The sequence below is a fragment of the Girardinichthys multiradiatus genome, chromosome 1 (assembly GCF_021462225.1).
Source record: "Girardinichthys multiradiatus isolate DD_20200921_A chromosome 1, DD_fGirMul_XY1, whole genome shotgun sequence".
Lineage (NCBI taxonomy): Eukaryota > Metazoa > Chordata > Actinopteri > Cyprinodontiformes > Goodeidae > Girardinichthys > Girardinichthys multiradiatus.
Window position 1 is genome coordinate 39,373,710 of NC_061794.1, and position 16,962 is coordinate 39,390,671.

Here is a 16,962-nt window from a genome sequence, read left to right on the forward strand (position 1 = left end):
CTATTGACACCCTCAAGCAAGAGGGTAAGACACAGAAAGAAATTTCTGAACGAATAGGCTGTTCCCAGAGTGCTGTATCAAGGCACCTCAGTGGGAAGTCTGTGGGAAGGAAAAAGTGTGGCAGAAAACGCTGCACAACGAGAAGAGGTGACCGGACCCTGAGGAAGATTGTGGAGAAGGGCCGATTCCAGACCTTGGGGGACCTGCGGAAGCAGTGGACTGAGTCTGGAGTAGAAACATCCAGAGCCACCAGGCACAGGCGTGTGCAGGAAATGGGCTACAGGTGCCACATTCCCCAGTCCTGGGCTACAGAGAAGCAGCACTGGACTGTTGCTCAGTGGTCCAAAGTACTTTTTTCAGATTAAAGCAAATTCTGCATGTCATTCGGAAATCATGGTGCCAGAGTCTGGAGGAAGACTGGGGAGAAGGAAATGCCAAAATGCCAGAAGTCCAGTGTCAAGTACCCACAGTCAGTGATGGTCTGGGGTGCCGTGTCAGCTGCTGGTGTTGGTCCACTGTGTTTTATCAAGGGCAGGGTCAATGCAGCTAGCTGTCAGGAGATTTTGGAGCACTTCATGCTTCCATCTGCTGAAAAGCTTTATGGAGATGAAGATTTCATTTTTCAGCACGACCTGGCACCTGCTCACAGTGCCAAAACCACTGGTAAATGGTTTACTGACCATGGTATCACTGTGTTCAATTGGCCTGCCAACTCTCCTGACCTGAACCCCATAGAGAATCTGTGGGATATTGTGAAGCGAACGTTGAGAGACTCAAGACCCAACACTCTGGATGAGCTAAAGGCCGCTATCGAAGCATCCTGGGCCTCCATAAGACCTCAGCAGTGCCACAGGCTGATTGCCTCCATGCCACGCCGCATTGAAGCAGTCATTTCTGCAAAAGGATTCCCGACCAAGTATTGAGTGCATAACTGTACATGATTATTTGAAGGTTGACGTTTTTTGTATTAAAAACACTTTTCTTTTATTGGTCGGATGAAATATGCTAATTTTGTGAGATAGGAATTTTGGGTTTTCATGACCTGTATGCCAAAATCATCCGTATTAAGACAATAAAAGACCTGAAATATTTCAGTTAGTGTGCAATGAATCTAAAATATATGAATGTTAAATTTTCATCATTACATTATGGAAAATAATAAACTTTATCACAATATGCTAATATTTTGAGAAGGACCTGTATAAGGTTTTTAGTTCTGTGGGGTTCCACAAAAAAGTTCTGAACAGTAAATATTTTGCCTCTAGAAGGTAACTCTTCCATGTCATACATGCAGCCTATACAGAGGCTATGGTCCTTGAAGCAGCTATCCTATGTTTGATTTCTGAGCCTGGGTCATTTACTGCATGTCATCCCCTGCTCTCGCTGTCCTTCTTACTTTCAAAGTATTAATAAATAAAAAAGCAGCAATATCATATCTATATTGTAAGGCAAAATCTTGATATTATTTTAGGGTAGTGGTGGCCTAGTGCTTAGAGAGCGGGCATTTGTGCCCTGGAGAGGCCATAAGTACCCTGGTTTGAATCCCACAGCCTGCCACTCTGAATGCTCCCTAAGGGATACTAGGTTAAATGCAGAGGGAATTTTTTGTACAATATAATATTTAGATTGTATGAATGTCATTTACTGTTCAATCGTCAAAAAGATATTGTTAGAACAAAATGTTTTCTTATTAAAACATAAAATGTTTCATATTCAGAAACGTCATCAATATGTACATCTGTACATATTCAAAAGCTTCAGTTCATCATAGGAGTCAAGATGCTGCATTAATTTGGGGTCATTTTTGGCCAATTTTGACTTTGCTCAACGCTGTATGGGTTCAAATATTTCAGTAACTACTTCAGGGTACTGTGTGTGTGACAACATTACCTGCCTCAATACAGTTCAGGTAGTGTAGTCTGTGTCCATGGAGCGTCCCCTGCCCCTCCAGTTGATCAATCAGATCAGAGTCATTCTTCCTCCTGAACAGCCCTGTGTGTTTTAAGTTCCTTCTCAGGGTCCGCATGGTTGTCACAATGCTGTCCAAGATGCTGAATAACTGCAAAATTTCTCCATGGCTCAATCAAAGCATGGAATTGAACCTAATTACTTCCTGTTGACAAGACATTTTCTGCATCATCAAGAAATTCATTCTGTTTTCAGGTGAAAATCTACATCTCTCCTTTCCTTTGCCTGGATGGCAGCCTCTACCACCACAAAATGGTAAAGAAATAAAAAACTCTTGAATTATCTTGAAAAATTCCTACATTACAGGGTAGTACCTTTTATAATAAAAAAACTATACCTTGCGACACTATCACAGTCTTCAGTGTTATCAAGCAAAGACCCCATTTTAAAAGGTCTGAAAAATCACTTTGAAGCATCTCATGGATCATAGATGATTAGTGCACAAAGGACCTACATCATCTTTTGGATCAAGACCCAACATGTGAAGAAACTGTGTAGGAAGGACTCATGTTTTTTAATATCCTTTTTGAGGCCTCATTTTATTTAGGACTTTAAATGGCAGGGCTGTGTCGAGACAGTTTTACCTTTCATAGACTTCAGGTTTTTTTTATACGTTTTGCACGGATGGCCCACCAGGCCAGCAGAGGGGGCATTTTTAATCATGCAATTTTTTAATACACTGCACGTTGCACTGCCACAACCTCCCCATTATATGTATATATGTGTGTTTATATATGAATGTGTGTGTGTGTGTATATATATATACAGTATAATTATTTTTAAAAAGTCAAAAGTGTTTTTACATAATGTGGTTGTTGTTTTGGACTGATGTTTGATATACAATGTGAGCGATGGAAACCAAAGTCAAATTCCTTGTTTGTACACACAAACTTGACCATTAAAGTTTATTCTGATTCTGAAATGAGTGAGTTTGAGCTAGATTGTAAAGTAAAATGTCAGCCTCTGGATGCTCAAAGCTGTTAGAGACATGCCACAAAGCTCTGCAGCTGTAATCAGTGGTTCTATGAAGTATTAACTCAGAGAGGTTAAATATAAATGCATGCCACACTTTTGAGATTTTCATTTTTAATTTGGAAAGTAGTTTATCCTCTTCCTTCTACTTCACAACTACACTGTGCTTTGTGATAGAATATTACATGAAATTCCAGTGAAGTACATTAAACTTCAGAAATTATGACAAATTACAAGTCAAATTTTCTTAGATTTTTGTTGTTGTTGTTGTTGTTGTTATAAATGAACAAGAGGAAGATATAGTATTTAAAAAGTTTAAATCAGATTTCACCTTCTTTTTTGGCTCTATAATGGGATTTGGCCTGCTTTGCTGCTGCTCAACTGTGACCTCCAGTGGTTTCCTAAGATTGTAGCATCCATATGGCACCGTGCATAGACAGAAATTTTTAGTCATATTTTTAGCTTGTAACAGTAGACCTTCAAATTTCACCATAAATGTAGCCAAAATATCAGAGTAGCATGATCCTTATAAATTGTTTCTATGAATGTGACAGCACAGGCGTACTAATCTGGATTCAGAATTAGCATGCTGTATTTTATTTATTTATTTTATGTTATGCATATTGTTTAGATTTCTGATGTATTTCTCTGCTGCAGTCATTTGGTTTATGAACTTGCAGATTCTTCTGAAGCTGCATTAGCCCTCATGGAGGTGGGAGAGGTCGGTCAGTTGGAAACCTGACAGAAAATTGACTGTCCTGTGTAACACAACCACAGGAGGAGTTAACCTGTAGCAGAGCGTGTGGTTAATCTTCTCCTGCGTCCAGCCAAGGGCTTCAAAGTGCTCCCTGCCAGGCTTTCCCCAGCCAGTTTGGAGTTTATTTCACTCAACAGAGCAAAACCTCACTCAGGGAATGAAAATATCGGTCCTGTCCAAGAAGCTGTGGTGCGTCCACAAGCAGCTGCTTCTCTTGCTCACTCCACTACTGTTTCTGCCTTTACTTCTTACTCTGCCAGAAAAGGTAAGTAATGCACACTGCATGCTGTATAGGTTTTGCTTTATTATCTTCCACAAATCAATGTGAATCAATTAACTGAAGCAAGATAATCAGCAGCCATCTGTTGTGCATTAATAACAAGAATGCCAGCAACAAATTTCAAGATTGACTTATTCCTATGATGATCAGTAATGTGTGGTGTTTTCATTAATTTAGAAAATATTTTAATAAAAGTCATTTTCAGACAAAAAATATTACATATCAAACAGATTTATAAAGCTGAGTCTAGTTTCCTAAATGAGACGATTTAATAGTTGCCTCAGACTGAGATGATTGGATTCTGTTGGAACATATTTGCAGCACAGCTCAAGTATAACTGGAATGCTGACTGGAATATTTTTACTATTTTTTTACCAGTTAATTTACTAAACAACAAATTATTCACAGCATTAAACTCAATAACACAGATTTTAGTCTCAAACGTTTTTTATAATCATTTAAAACTGCTCCTCTTGTAGAGTCACAAACATGAAGCATAAATGAAGAAAAAAGAAAACATGGATAATTCAGCTATGTGTTAATGGCAGCAGCACCTCAAAGTGTGTGTGTTGCTCCTTTTTCAGGAGGGAAAATGCCTTTACGTAGTGATACTGATGGCTACGTTTTGGTGCACAGAGGCCCTGCCTCTGGCTGTCACAGCGATGCTTCCAATCTGCCTGTTCCCAACGCTGGGAATTCTCCCGGCCAAAACAGTCTGCCCTCAGTACTTCATCGAGACTAACTTCCTTTTCTTCAGTGGCCTTGTGATGGCATCGTCGATTGAGGAGTGGGGCCTGCATCGTAGGATAGCAATGAAAGTTCTTAGTATTGTTGGAGTAAAACCCGCTTGGTGAGAAAATCCCTGTACTGGAATAAGTTTTGATTGAGGATTCGTTGTACTAATGAAACTAATCATACACAGTCATCCTGATCTACATCTACTGAAACCACGCTTGGCTGGATTGTAACGCATATTTTTCTTGTAAAATGTCTTGTTTCCAAATTAAATTCCAGGTAAAAAGTGGAATTAAACTTAATATTGTCAAGAAGATTGTTCTAATTAAAGTGGATTCCTGCAAACTGAAAACTTTGTTTATTAATTTCACAGGCTCATCTTGGGAATGATGATAACCTCATCCTTCCTTTCCATGTGGCTCAGCAATACTGCCACAACAGCCATGATGCTTCCTATTGCAAATGCTATACTGGAGAGCCTATTTGGGGACCTGGAGACTCTGAAGCAAAAGTGCAAATCCCCTGAGGGTCACGACAGTGCTGTTATAAATGGTACAGTGTTTCTCGGTACAGTGTTTTCAACAGGAAATCAAGGAAGCTACCATCAAAACAACCTAAACACAAGTTTAAAAATAACAAATTAAGTTTTGCTTACCGCAGAGGGGATACAATTTTTTTCTGCTTTATTGGGCATTTCAGCATTTATTTTAGTGCAGTTCTAAAGAATAATAGCTTCTGTAGGAGCGGAAAGCAGGGAAAAAGCTCAGAATAAGCCACTGAACTCTGACTGCCTAACACCAAGCACAGACTGCCACAGTCAGTGACCAGTTTGTAAATATAGTTGCACATTTATTTGTGGAGGGGGTAAATATTTCCCAAAGAGGTTGATGGAAAATAACAAGTAAAGAATGGATGGACTAATCTACCACTGTCAGCGTATGAATGTGAGTTTGAATGGGTGAATGCACTGAGTGACTTAATAAAGCGCTGTACAAGTGCAGGACATTAACCATTAATCAGTCATCAAATAGTAATTGATTATTGTTGTTATAGCAAGTCAGAGTCATGTTAAATGTAGGTAAAGTGCAGTCCTCAAAAACAGCTAAGGTTCATCATAATTTCAGTCATGTTTGCTCTTTTGAATTTCAACCTAACCAAAGCTCTGCCTCAATTCAATTTATTTTAGGCCAGACGTCACTGAAGCTCCACTCGCTGCCATCAGAGCCTTCTGAAAAACAAATGCTGTCAATGGATGGGTAAAAAGCGCAGAGAGAGATCATTTTGGTAGTGATTTCTTAGAGAAATTCCTGAATTTATATGGAATTCAGGAAATAGTTAAGATCGTCTGGTTGTAGTTTGCTCATATGGTGTATTTCATTTCATCTGAAAACTCAGAATTTTAGTTCTTTCTTGAACCTTTAATCAGAATCCCTGATTAGAATCCCTTAACCCACCAGTTCCAAGCTTGAAAATCCAACATGGCAGCATAATGCCATCAACACTATTGTACAACTATTACAGCAGCATTATTTGCACTATTGCAAATAGTGCGCCATGAACTATTTACCTGGCAGCTTTTAGTGATATGTTGCTACAGTGTTTAATTTTTTACACAAAAAGCTGCATAAAAGGTTTTTATGGACTTAGACTGAAAATACAAACTAGCCCTTTGTCCACAAACCACAGGCCAATTTCTCTTTTTTTTTTTCCTGATTTGAAATTGGAACATGGTTAGTTTGTCAGAGACATAATTTCCAGATCAAAATTCCTACTTCTGAGAAAAATGCATCAATAAACTGCAGCCAGAAGACAGTTAGCTTAGCTTAGCCTAGCTTATTTTAGCTTAGCATTAAAATGAGAACAGTAAAAACCAAGTTTAGGTTTGCATTCAAATTGAGGAAAATCAGACAGCTAAGCTTTTCTTGAAATAGTGGAAAACTGGGAACAGGAAGACAGCTGGTTTAGCTGAGCTGTTCTTAACATAGGATCAAGGCAGAGAAAATGAAGACAGGTAGCTTAGCTTAGCATATCTTTCCCAACTCTAAAAACTGAAAAAAACATTTGACATTTGTTAGCTATACTAAGCCTAGCAGAAAAAACAAATAAAAACAGGAAAACTGTTAGCCTAGCTTCATTTTCTTAAAATAACGTTTTTTAACATGAAACTAATATGAAGCTGTTAGCTCAGCTTAGCTTGTCTGAACATAACATAAATTGAGAAGGTTAGCAAAAACAGTTCGCAAAGCTTTTGTTAAAACAGTCAGGACAGAAACACAGTTAGTGAACCCTAGCGTCCAATAAAAACTGTGGACAGAAAATGGTTTCCTTAGATAGTTTCTTAGCTTAGGCTAAAAAAATGTAAAAACTATAAACTGAGAATTATTTTTAAAATCTAAATTGAATTGAACTGAATTGAATTGGGGTATAGTTAGCTTAGCTTAGCTGTTCTTAGCATAGAATGAACATGAAAACAGGTGCTATATCTTAGCTTACTTGTAATTTGATGTAATTTAATAAAAATAGATGTCAATAATATTGTAGTGTTTAGGGAAAATGTTGATTTATTTCTTTAAACTTCAATAAGGATGGATGCTGTGGAACCTACAGACATGAGGACGACTGAGGAGATCCGATCAGAGTCACAATATCAGCTGAAAGTGTGGAAAGGATTCTTGATCTGTATTCCCTATGCAGCCAGTATTGGAGGGACAGCCACACTGACAGGCACAGCGCCAAACCTAATTCTGATTGGACAGCTCAAAAGGTACATTCTTGTTTAAATAAAAGATTTTACTATAGGAAATTATTCTATGTACCAGTGATCATGTTGTCCTTTACAGCTACTTCCCAGACTGTGATCTTATCAACTTTGGCTCTTGGTTTGCCTTTGCCTTCCCCCTTATGCTTGTCTTTCTGTTTTTGGGATGGATATGGATCTCTTTTCTCTATGGTGGACTGAATACAAGGTATTGAAAGATTTTGAACATTACAGGAGTTAAACATTCTACTCTAAATTGTGGTATATAGTTAGAATGTTGCATTATGGGACTACTTTTGTGTTAGTGAAAACATAATTGTCTATTGTCACTCTTATTTCCAAATCTGTTCCACCTTTTTACATATTCCAGGCTATGCTTTGCAAAACACGACCACAGAGCCCAGGCAGAAGCCAGAGCCATAGCTCTAATTAAAGAAGATTACAGAAAACTGGGACCCATGAAGTGAGGATTTGTGTATGCCTTTTAATCTCATACGAATAACACATCAATACATTTTGTGTTACAGTACCTTTTACTCACTTTTTATTTCAGTTTTGCAGAAGGGGCCATCTCTTTCTTTTTTATTTTATTTGCTGTTCTTCTGTTCACAAGAGATCCCAAATTTGTTCCTGGCTGGTCAGTGTTTTTCAAAAAAGGGTAGGAAATGGACATCTTTACCAACAATGTTTTAAAATAACAACAGTCAATCTTTGGGAATGCCTACCAATGATTTTAATTGTCTTTGCTTCTTCCTTTTCCTGCAGGTATGTCTCAGATGCTGTCACTGGTGTCATCATTGTGTCCATTTTGTTCTTCTTCCCTTCACAGAAACCCTCTCTGAGTTGGTGGTTTGACCCACAAGGTTGGTCACATTTCAAAAGTTAATAATTATGGCGGGATTTTTGGCATAGATTGAAGCACTCTTCCCTACAGTAGCTGTTGCAAAATACACAAAGCAGGCCAAGGAATGTTAATAATGTAGATTAGAGTCTTAGTAACTTCCAGTCTGGAAATAAGACTGTACTTTCTCTGTTTCTGTGATTAGAATAATCTTTCAAAGCTCTGTAGCTGCACTTTGTGTTTTCTGATTATGTGTGTGAGAACTCGCATTTAGCATTTCCTACTTTGGAGGAACGTACAGTGCTGTGAAAAATATTAGCCCTCCTACAGATTTCTTATTTTCTTTTGCTTTTATGTCACACTTAAATGTTTTAGATCATCAAACAAACTTTAATTAGACAAAAATAACTTGATTGAATGCTAAATGCAGCTTTTAGATAAATATTTAATTTATTAAAGGAAAAAAGCTATCCAAATGAAACTCACCCTATGAAAAAATGGAGCCAGACCTGTTCAATCAAGAAATCACTCAAATAGAAACAGTCTGATGGCTAGAAAATTTGAAAAAACAACACATTATGCCCCAATGTAAAGAAAGACAAGAACAGACAACAAACAAAGTCCTTGACATCAATCTGGAAAGGGTTAAAAGCTGTTCGTAAGCCTTTGAGACTCACATGAACCACAGAGAAAGTCATTATTCACAAATGGAGAAAACAAGGAACAGTGGTAAACCTGCCATGGAAGCCCTACCAAAAATACTCCAATAATGCATCAACGACTCATCTGGGAGGTTAAATAGAAGCCAAAATCAGGTCAGAAATGCCACAGGCGTCACTTGCCTAAGCTAAGTCAAGCTTACTTGGGTCACGCAGCAGAAAAATTGTCTAAACCACACCAGCAAATCCGTTTCTAACAAATAAAAAACCTTCCTAAATGACATTTTTGGAGCAGTCTAGTCAAAGTTTGAACTTAAATCTCACTCAGTTGCTGTGGTATGATCATAAGCAGGCCGTTTATGCTTCAAAATCCTCCCATTTGGCTGAATTAAAGCAATTCTGCAAAGAAGAGTGGGCCAAAATCCCTCATAGTCAGCTATCACAAATTCTTCATGGCAGTTGTTGCTACTAATTGTGCTTTAGAAGATAAATAGTTTAGGAGAGACATGTATTCAGGATATCTTTGATTTGTTTAATGATCTGAAATATTTAAATGTGACAAAAAGCAAAGACAGGAAGAACTTTTTCACAGCAATGTAGATCTGTTTACATAGGACTTGCCTTTCTTTTATGAGAACAAACAAGTCACCACAATGTACATCATGACAACTGATTCGAACGTTTGTTTTTAAGTCAGAGCTTTGGTAAATATTACTTATCCTTGTGGTCAGGGTAAGTATCCTAGCTATGAATGTAATTCATTATCTCCTCTGAAAAGATGGAAACACAACTGTGTTTCTGAGAATGCACTGGTATGTGGACATTTGTTGTCTGTTGAGAACTTGAGGCACATGTGCATGAGATTGTGTTTGTTATGTTCAGCTGCTCAAATAAACCCTTGGACACAAACTAAATAAAGCAAAGCATGGGGCTCTTTTGAGTTTCCCAAATTTGGGTCAAATATTTGAAAGGAAGAGAATTAAATCCAATCATCTACAGCTGATTAAACCATAAAGAAAAGGGTTTCAATTATAGATTTCTCTTATTCTTCATTCTATATACAAACATTGCAAGAGTGACTTTGAAAGGCCTGAGACATTTAAACATTTCCACTGTGTAAACTCTTGATGTTCATTTGAATTGTTTCAAATTATAAATAAATTCTTACATTTTAATACAAGAAATTCAAAAATAATTTTTCTTCTACATTTTTTCTCAGCTGTAAACACTCCATACGTTCCTCTGCTTTCGTGGAAAAAAGCCCAGGACTCTGTTCCCTGGAATATCATTCTCTTGCTTGGAGGAGGCTTCGCAATGGCCAAAGCTTGTGAGGTAAGGAGTTACTTTTCCCAAATGAGCTTTGTACTTTAAAGTCATAAACTAATTGCAATCAAAGCGTGTTTATCTAGCCCTCATGTTCTCTCTGACATACTCAATAGTTTGTTACTGTCATGATGTGGTTTTGGATCGGACCAAAGTGCAGACAAGAGCTCGGCAGGATCATCTTTGTAATTCAAAGATTTATTTTACAAGGTCAAAAACGTAGCAAAATCACTGCAGGTTTCCCAAGGCAAGACGTGGCAAAAAACAAAGCATAATCATGGACGAGAACGAGGTGTGACAAACACAAGGAACCAGCACTGAACAAAGATACAAAACCAACTTATATACTGTGAGATAACAAAGGCAGATAATCAACGGAAAACAGGGAACAGGTGCGACAAGGAGGCAGGGAAGCAGAAGGAACAGGTGAAACAAATACAAAGGCTGAGGATGGGCAAAGTAACTAATAAACAATAAACAGAAACACAGACCAAGCAAACCTATAGACAAAGATAAATAATCAAATGGGGAATAAGAAAACTAGAATAATCATGACTAAAGTAAACAGAGAAACTAGAGGGAACATAGGAACAACAATAACAACCTGAGAACAAGCAAAGACCCCATAAAGAAAACCTGAATACAAAAGTAAATAAACCTAACCACACTGACTGAATTAACTGGAAAGGAAACAGAAAATAAACTAGTAAACAAGAAGAGTGCAAAGGAACAAATAAAACACAATTAACCACAAAGATACTAAAGAGAAATAAAACTAGAGAATCCAGGGAAGACCAAGAACTATAATAATTACAATAATAATAATGATAATAAACCATACAAAGTAATAAGAAAACAACCATAAAAGAACTTAAGTAGTAAACACTAGGAGGCAGAAGAGGGAGAAAAGAAAAACATGATACAAAAACCAAAATAGAAAAATCTGAGCAAAAGGTAGACAAACACAAAGCCACAAACAGAGTCCAAAAATCTCACTCCGTGACAGTTACAGCTTCGAAGCAAAGTGAGTAACGTGGTTGACTCAATAAAATCAGAGAATATAAGTACCCAAATCTTTACAGGTGATTGGAGGATCTTTTTCTCTGAAAATTAATGGTTCTCTTTACTCTTCTTTTATGTGAGAAAATCAATACCAGGTATCGCATTTATACAGCTGAAACCTGATGTTTATATTCGCTGTATTTTCACACTGTCTGACTTTAAACCAGAATAAACGTTGTTTTAGTTCAGTTAGGATAAATTTGAGAATAACAGGAGAGATACTTTTTTTTTGGTGCCTGGAGGTACCAGTATAAACACCATTCGTATGTCAAGTTATCGTGCTGTTCAGAAAAATGTTCTGTGTCCTAGGGATAAACGTGTTTTGGTGCAAAATATCCAAATCAACTTCAGAGCAAAAGCGAAAGAACTGGATGAAACTGGTAAGAGAGTGTTTATATCTACAGTGAAATGATGGGCTTAAAGGCCACTCAGCGACGAAGAAGCCATTACTCCAACAGGAACTTAAATTTTTGGAGACACAATTTAGGCCATAATGACCGTCGATATATTTGGAAAAGGGAGGAAGGTTGGAAGCCTGAGAACACCATCCCAACTGTGAAGTACAGGGTAGGCAGCATCGTTAGAAAAGAAATGGCTCGATGAAGATATAACATTATGCGGAAACATTGAAGCAACATCAGCAGCCAGGAAGTTAAAGCTTGGGTGCAAAGGAGCTTTCAAATGGACCCTGAGCATATAGCCAGGTTGGTTACAAAGGGACTTCAGGTCAACAAACCAAATGTTTGTGACCATCACAAAACCCTGATCCCAGTCCCAGTGGCCTACAAAACTGACTCAATTACACCAGTTTAGGAGGAAAGGACCAAACATCCAGCAAACTGAGAAGCTTGTGGAAGCATACCTGAGGTGTGTGACCCAAGTCATACAGTCTCAGAAAATACCTCTGAAGTTATTCTGGTATTTAGCAAACAGAAATGATTTTGGTAGTCCTAACTGATTTAAAACGAGATACGTTTAATCTGATTCAGTGTCAGACAGAAAGAAAAACTGTCTCTCTTTATAAGAAGGTGTATGTAAACATCTGCCGTTCTGTGGTTCAAACTTATACAACAGTTTATATGACAGTGCATGCGCTCTTCTGCTGCTCCTAACAGCATAACTTTATTGTCTATTATAAATATCTCAGTGTGATATTAGTCCTTTTTTCACTCTAGTCAGCTTGAAAGAAAGATATCTTAAAACAAAATTTTAAAATTTATTTTGAATAAAATGTTTTTTTCCCAGCAGATGCATTTAGTCCTGTTCCTTACTTGCTCTGTTGGCTGTGCTTTTATCTGTTCTTTTCTCAAATGTAGTTTATTATGTTTTTATTTGATCTTTGCCCCTTAACCTAGATATTTTTGGCATTTGGCAGGAGTCCGGCCTTGCCTCCTGGATTGGAGGCCACCTCCAGCCTTTGGCTGAAGTTCCCCCAGCTGTTGCTGTGATGTTGATCACTGCTTTTCTGGCCTGTTTCACTGAGTTTGCCAGCAACACAGCCACTATTATTATATTTCTACCTGTCATTACTGAAATGGTAAGATTAACAACTAAAATTATAGAGTAAAGGCTGTTTATGAGTGTACACCTGTTTCTATGTTTTCCCCGGACAAAAAGACTCCACAGGCACTAGATTAAACAAGTAAATAAGTTTCATCTTTGGCTTCAGTAACTGCAGTGATGGATAATGTTAGTAAAAAAAAAAACTGGGATGATCCAGTAACAGCAGTGGAAACTACTTTAGTGAACAAGTAACAAGGTGTGCTGCAGCCCTTCTCCTTACTGAGGGCCTCACAAGGCTTGTTAAACTCCGGCAATAGATGTCATCCTGTTTGTAGTCTGTTGGACATTAACTGCAGCTGTTATGGTAATGATTATCTAAAGATTTTATTGCATTCTGTAATTTTGTCTTTGCACAAAAAAGCCTTAAGAATTGTCTACAGGATGCCTAGATTGAGGAATTTGTGCTTAATTTGACAATGTGTATGCATCCAAAATTAAATAGGATACAAAGCCATGCTGACACGTTATAATAAATTTGCCTTATTGGTAATTTTCTGGAAACTGGAAGACTTCTTTAGGCGGATTGATCACAAAGATCAATCCTGTGGTGTGTTGTGTTGACATATAACAGACATTTTCTACAGATAAACTTGTTGTAGGTGGATCTTAAATGTATTTCAGTGCTAATAGTTGGATTTCTTTAATCTGATTTGACCAGTGGTAATCTGAACTGTCATTGTCATAACTTGCAAAACAAAAATTTCACAAAAGGTAAACTTTTTGTGTCATGAAATGATGCATTCATTGCTATTATCTGCTATATTATCCGCCCTCTTCCAGGTTTCTTCCTTTTTATGCTTTTATATCACACTGAAATGTTTCAGATCATCAAACACATTTTAAGTAAAGATAACCCGGGTAAATATAAAAAATGTAAATTTTCAAAAAGGATTACATTTATTTAGGGAAAGAAATCTATGGAGTAATTTCCCCTTAAGCATAATAAATCTTAAAAGTGGTTATGTCACTCTTCATTGCAAAACCTGGTGCCAAGCAACTGTTTGTGATAACTGGTAATGAGTTTTTTATATCAATGTGGAAGAATTGTGTCCCACTCCTAATTCAGCCACATCGAAGAATTTTCTGGCTTGAAAAGCCTGATTAGGGTCATGCAACAGTCTCAGTCAGATCATCTAGACTATAAGTTTAGACTTTGACTAGGTCCTTCCAAAGCCCTCATCCTTCCAGACTGACAATGTAAATAATCTGAAAGTTTGGTTGGAACACCGTTTGGTTTTTCTATAAATTTAAGGTAATGTTTTCAAAATATTACATTTTCCTTGAGATACCCCAACTAGTCAGCCACAAAAAGGGACAATCAGTTAATTATTTTCACTTTCTACTGGATTCAAAACTACTCTCTATATCAAAGAACCTGCAGCACATCGTTTAATATTTTATGTTATATAGATGTTAGTCATTGGTCTGAATCAGACCTGAAAGAAAACTGGAAGTTGGTACTGGCCAGGAAAAGCCGGATCGGTACACCTCAACATTTTCCCTTTCACAACAACATATTAGATTAACTGGCATAATGAGGCATTTCTGTGTGTTTCTTCTTTATTTCACATGACAGTTGAAAGAGGCATTTTATAGAACAGGAATGACATTTTTGAGGATATTATAAAACAACCAATTGCAAACTTTATAATGATATTAAAAGCTCAATGCATGAAGTGTATTCATTTTCAATGCCTTCAACTTAATTAGTCCTCTGGTTTTTAAGTTCATGTTTTTTCAAAACCAATCTTTTTATGCTGGCTAATGATGAAAGGAAAATAATTTCTTTGAACCAGCTGGGAGGGAGTGTTAGCAGGACAGATGGCATGAGAAAAGCTTTCCTTCATTGCATATTCTTTTTTATGAGCTGTAATCTGTGTTGTATAGATAGGGCAAGATTGGCCAGCTTTGAGCGTTTTTGTTTATTATAGTAATAAGAGCATCTTTTTTTTTCTTAAAACCTTTTTCAGTAAAAAGTACAAACTGAATGAGTATTTAATAACTGAATCCTTTCCAGATGAATTTGTTAAAAGCAGAACTGTCTCTGCAGGCCATCCGTGTCTCAGTGAACCCTCTGTACTTCATGATCCCTGCCACAGTGGGATGTTCTTACGCCTTCATGCTCCCTGTGTCCACACCACCCAACTCCATCGCATTTGCATCCGGACATCTCATGGTCAAAGACATGGTAATGTCCTCGCACTGACAGTTGACATTATTCACTTTAAAAGGCCAGAGGACCTCATGCTTTCTGTCCCTGTGTCTCAGGTGAAAACCGGCATTGTCATGAACATCCTGGGGATCCTCTCAGTCTCTCTGGCGATGAACACATGGGGCATCGCCATGTTTAACTTGAGCTCTTACCCAGAATGGGCCCGCGCTGGCAACAATTCTGATGTCATTCCCAATATTCACTTCCCCTCCCTGAAGTCAATTAACACCACACTCTGAAGATGTAAATGCAGACTGTATATAGATTTAGAACTATGTCTGTTTGTAAACACATTTCTCTGTTACTGCTGTAACTTGCTCTGCTGCCTTTAGGACGCTCGTAATCACTGTTTTATACTTTTCATACTTTATTCTTTACTTTGGTCACTGCAAGTCTTTAAGATTTTAGAGGAAGAGTTATGTGCTGTACAAAACACTGCATTATAATGTACTGTCTTCTTACTAACTGGACCAGAGGTACCCACTGCCTTTATACACAAAATAATTTGTGTGGTATCCCATTCCTAATGCATATAGTTAAATATGATGTCCCCTTTGCAGCCAAAGGAAGACTATCCTCAAGGATTAAGAGTCTGTTTACTGAAATGTTTCCAGAAGTCCATTTGTGAGGTCAGACACTGATGTTGGAGGAGAAGGCCTATCTATCAGTTTCTCTCCTAATTCATCCTAAAGGTGTTTCAAATTAAAAAACTTTATTGTCCCTGAGGGGTGACTGATTTTTTTTGGGTTAAGGTCAGGATCTGTGCAGGCCAGTCAACCTCTTCAACACCAAACATGCTCAATGGATATTTTCCAATGATGCCACATCATGTTGGAACAGGAAGGGGGCTGTCCTAAACTGTTCAAAACTGTCCAAAATGTTTTGGCTTGTCGAAACCTTAACGAAGAAACAAGTAAACTAAGAATTAACACAGAATATTGGACCCAGAAGTGGGTAATAAGATTTTGATCAGGATGTTATACCAAAAGCTACAGTTGGGTAATCTCAGCAATGGCTACTGGCACAAACCGTTCATTCCCGATCACTTCCCATCAGGATATCACTGTTAAAATCACTGAAATCAGGGAGCCATTCTTTCACAAATGTTTGTAGAAGCAGTCAGCATGATCAGGTGCTAGATGTAACTGAGCTCATGGACGTGGTTGCAACACCTGAGGTTAATGATTTGGAGGGAGGACCTAATACCTTTGTCAATATATTGAATATTTAAATTCTGCAATAACCCTTTCAATTGTCGTATTTGATGTGTATTACTAGAGAGTGCCATATTTACTTGCTACAAATCCTACCACTGGTGGAAGAACAAGAGAAACATCTGTGAATAACCTTTTTAATACATGTATTGGTTAAATTCACTAAGAGATCATGTTACTTGCTGGTGAATCATTTACCACACATTTCACTTCCAATAGTTAAAACCTTTCCCAACCATACTGATAAATGCTAATTAATAAGTCTGTACATTTGTTACAAAGTGGTCTACATTTGTGTAATTGCATTTCTTAAATAAAGGCAGATTATTATTTACCTATTTGTTCTTTATCTGTCAAAAATTAGTTTAAAATAGAATCAGTGAATCCTCAGCTTGTTGGAGGGTTTTCACACAGCTTGGCAGGTTTTGGACAAACAGTTGTAAAACCCATCTTTGCTCAGAGTTATAAAGGATTATTTTGTGTCAGACTTTGAAGTCATGAGGCCTTAGAGCAATGGTTAACTTCTACAAGGGTTTAGAGGTCATCCAGTGAGTGGTATGTCAAAGCAGAAAACTTTTAATGTTTACACGCAAAACTAGAAAATACTCAACCAAAATC

At 37.5% G+C, this 16,962-nt stretch overlaps 1 protein-coding gene across 1 annotated transcript; it reads left to right on the forward strand.

The window, feature by feature from the left end:
- The first annotated feature begins 3,709 nt into the window (after window positions 1-3,709).
- On the forward strand, window positions 3,710-16,678 carry slc13a3 (solute carrier family 13 member 3). The gene is made up of 13 exons (XM_047376653.1): window positions 3,710-3,962; window positions 4,562-4,827; window positions 5,086-5,264; window positions 5,899-5,968; window positions 7,297-7,476; window positions 7,553-7,678; window positions 7,841-7,933; window positions 8,024-8,128; window positions 8,236-8,333; window positions 10,190-10,302; window positions 12,731-12,892; window positions 14,969-15,106; window positions 15,187-16,678. Exons 1-13 carry the CDS (start codon window positions 3,855-3,857, stop codon window positions 15,367-15,369), a joined length of 1,821 nt encoding a protein of 606 aa, XP_047232609.1. The 5' UTR covers window positions 3,710-3,854; the 3' UTR covers window positions 15,370-16,678.
- The last annotated feature ends 284 nt before the right edge of the window (window positions 16,679-16,962 follow it).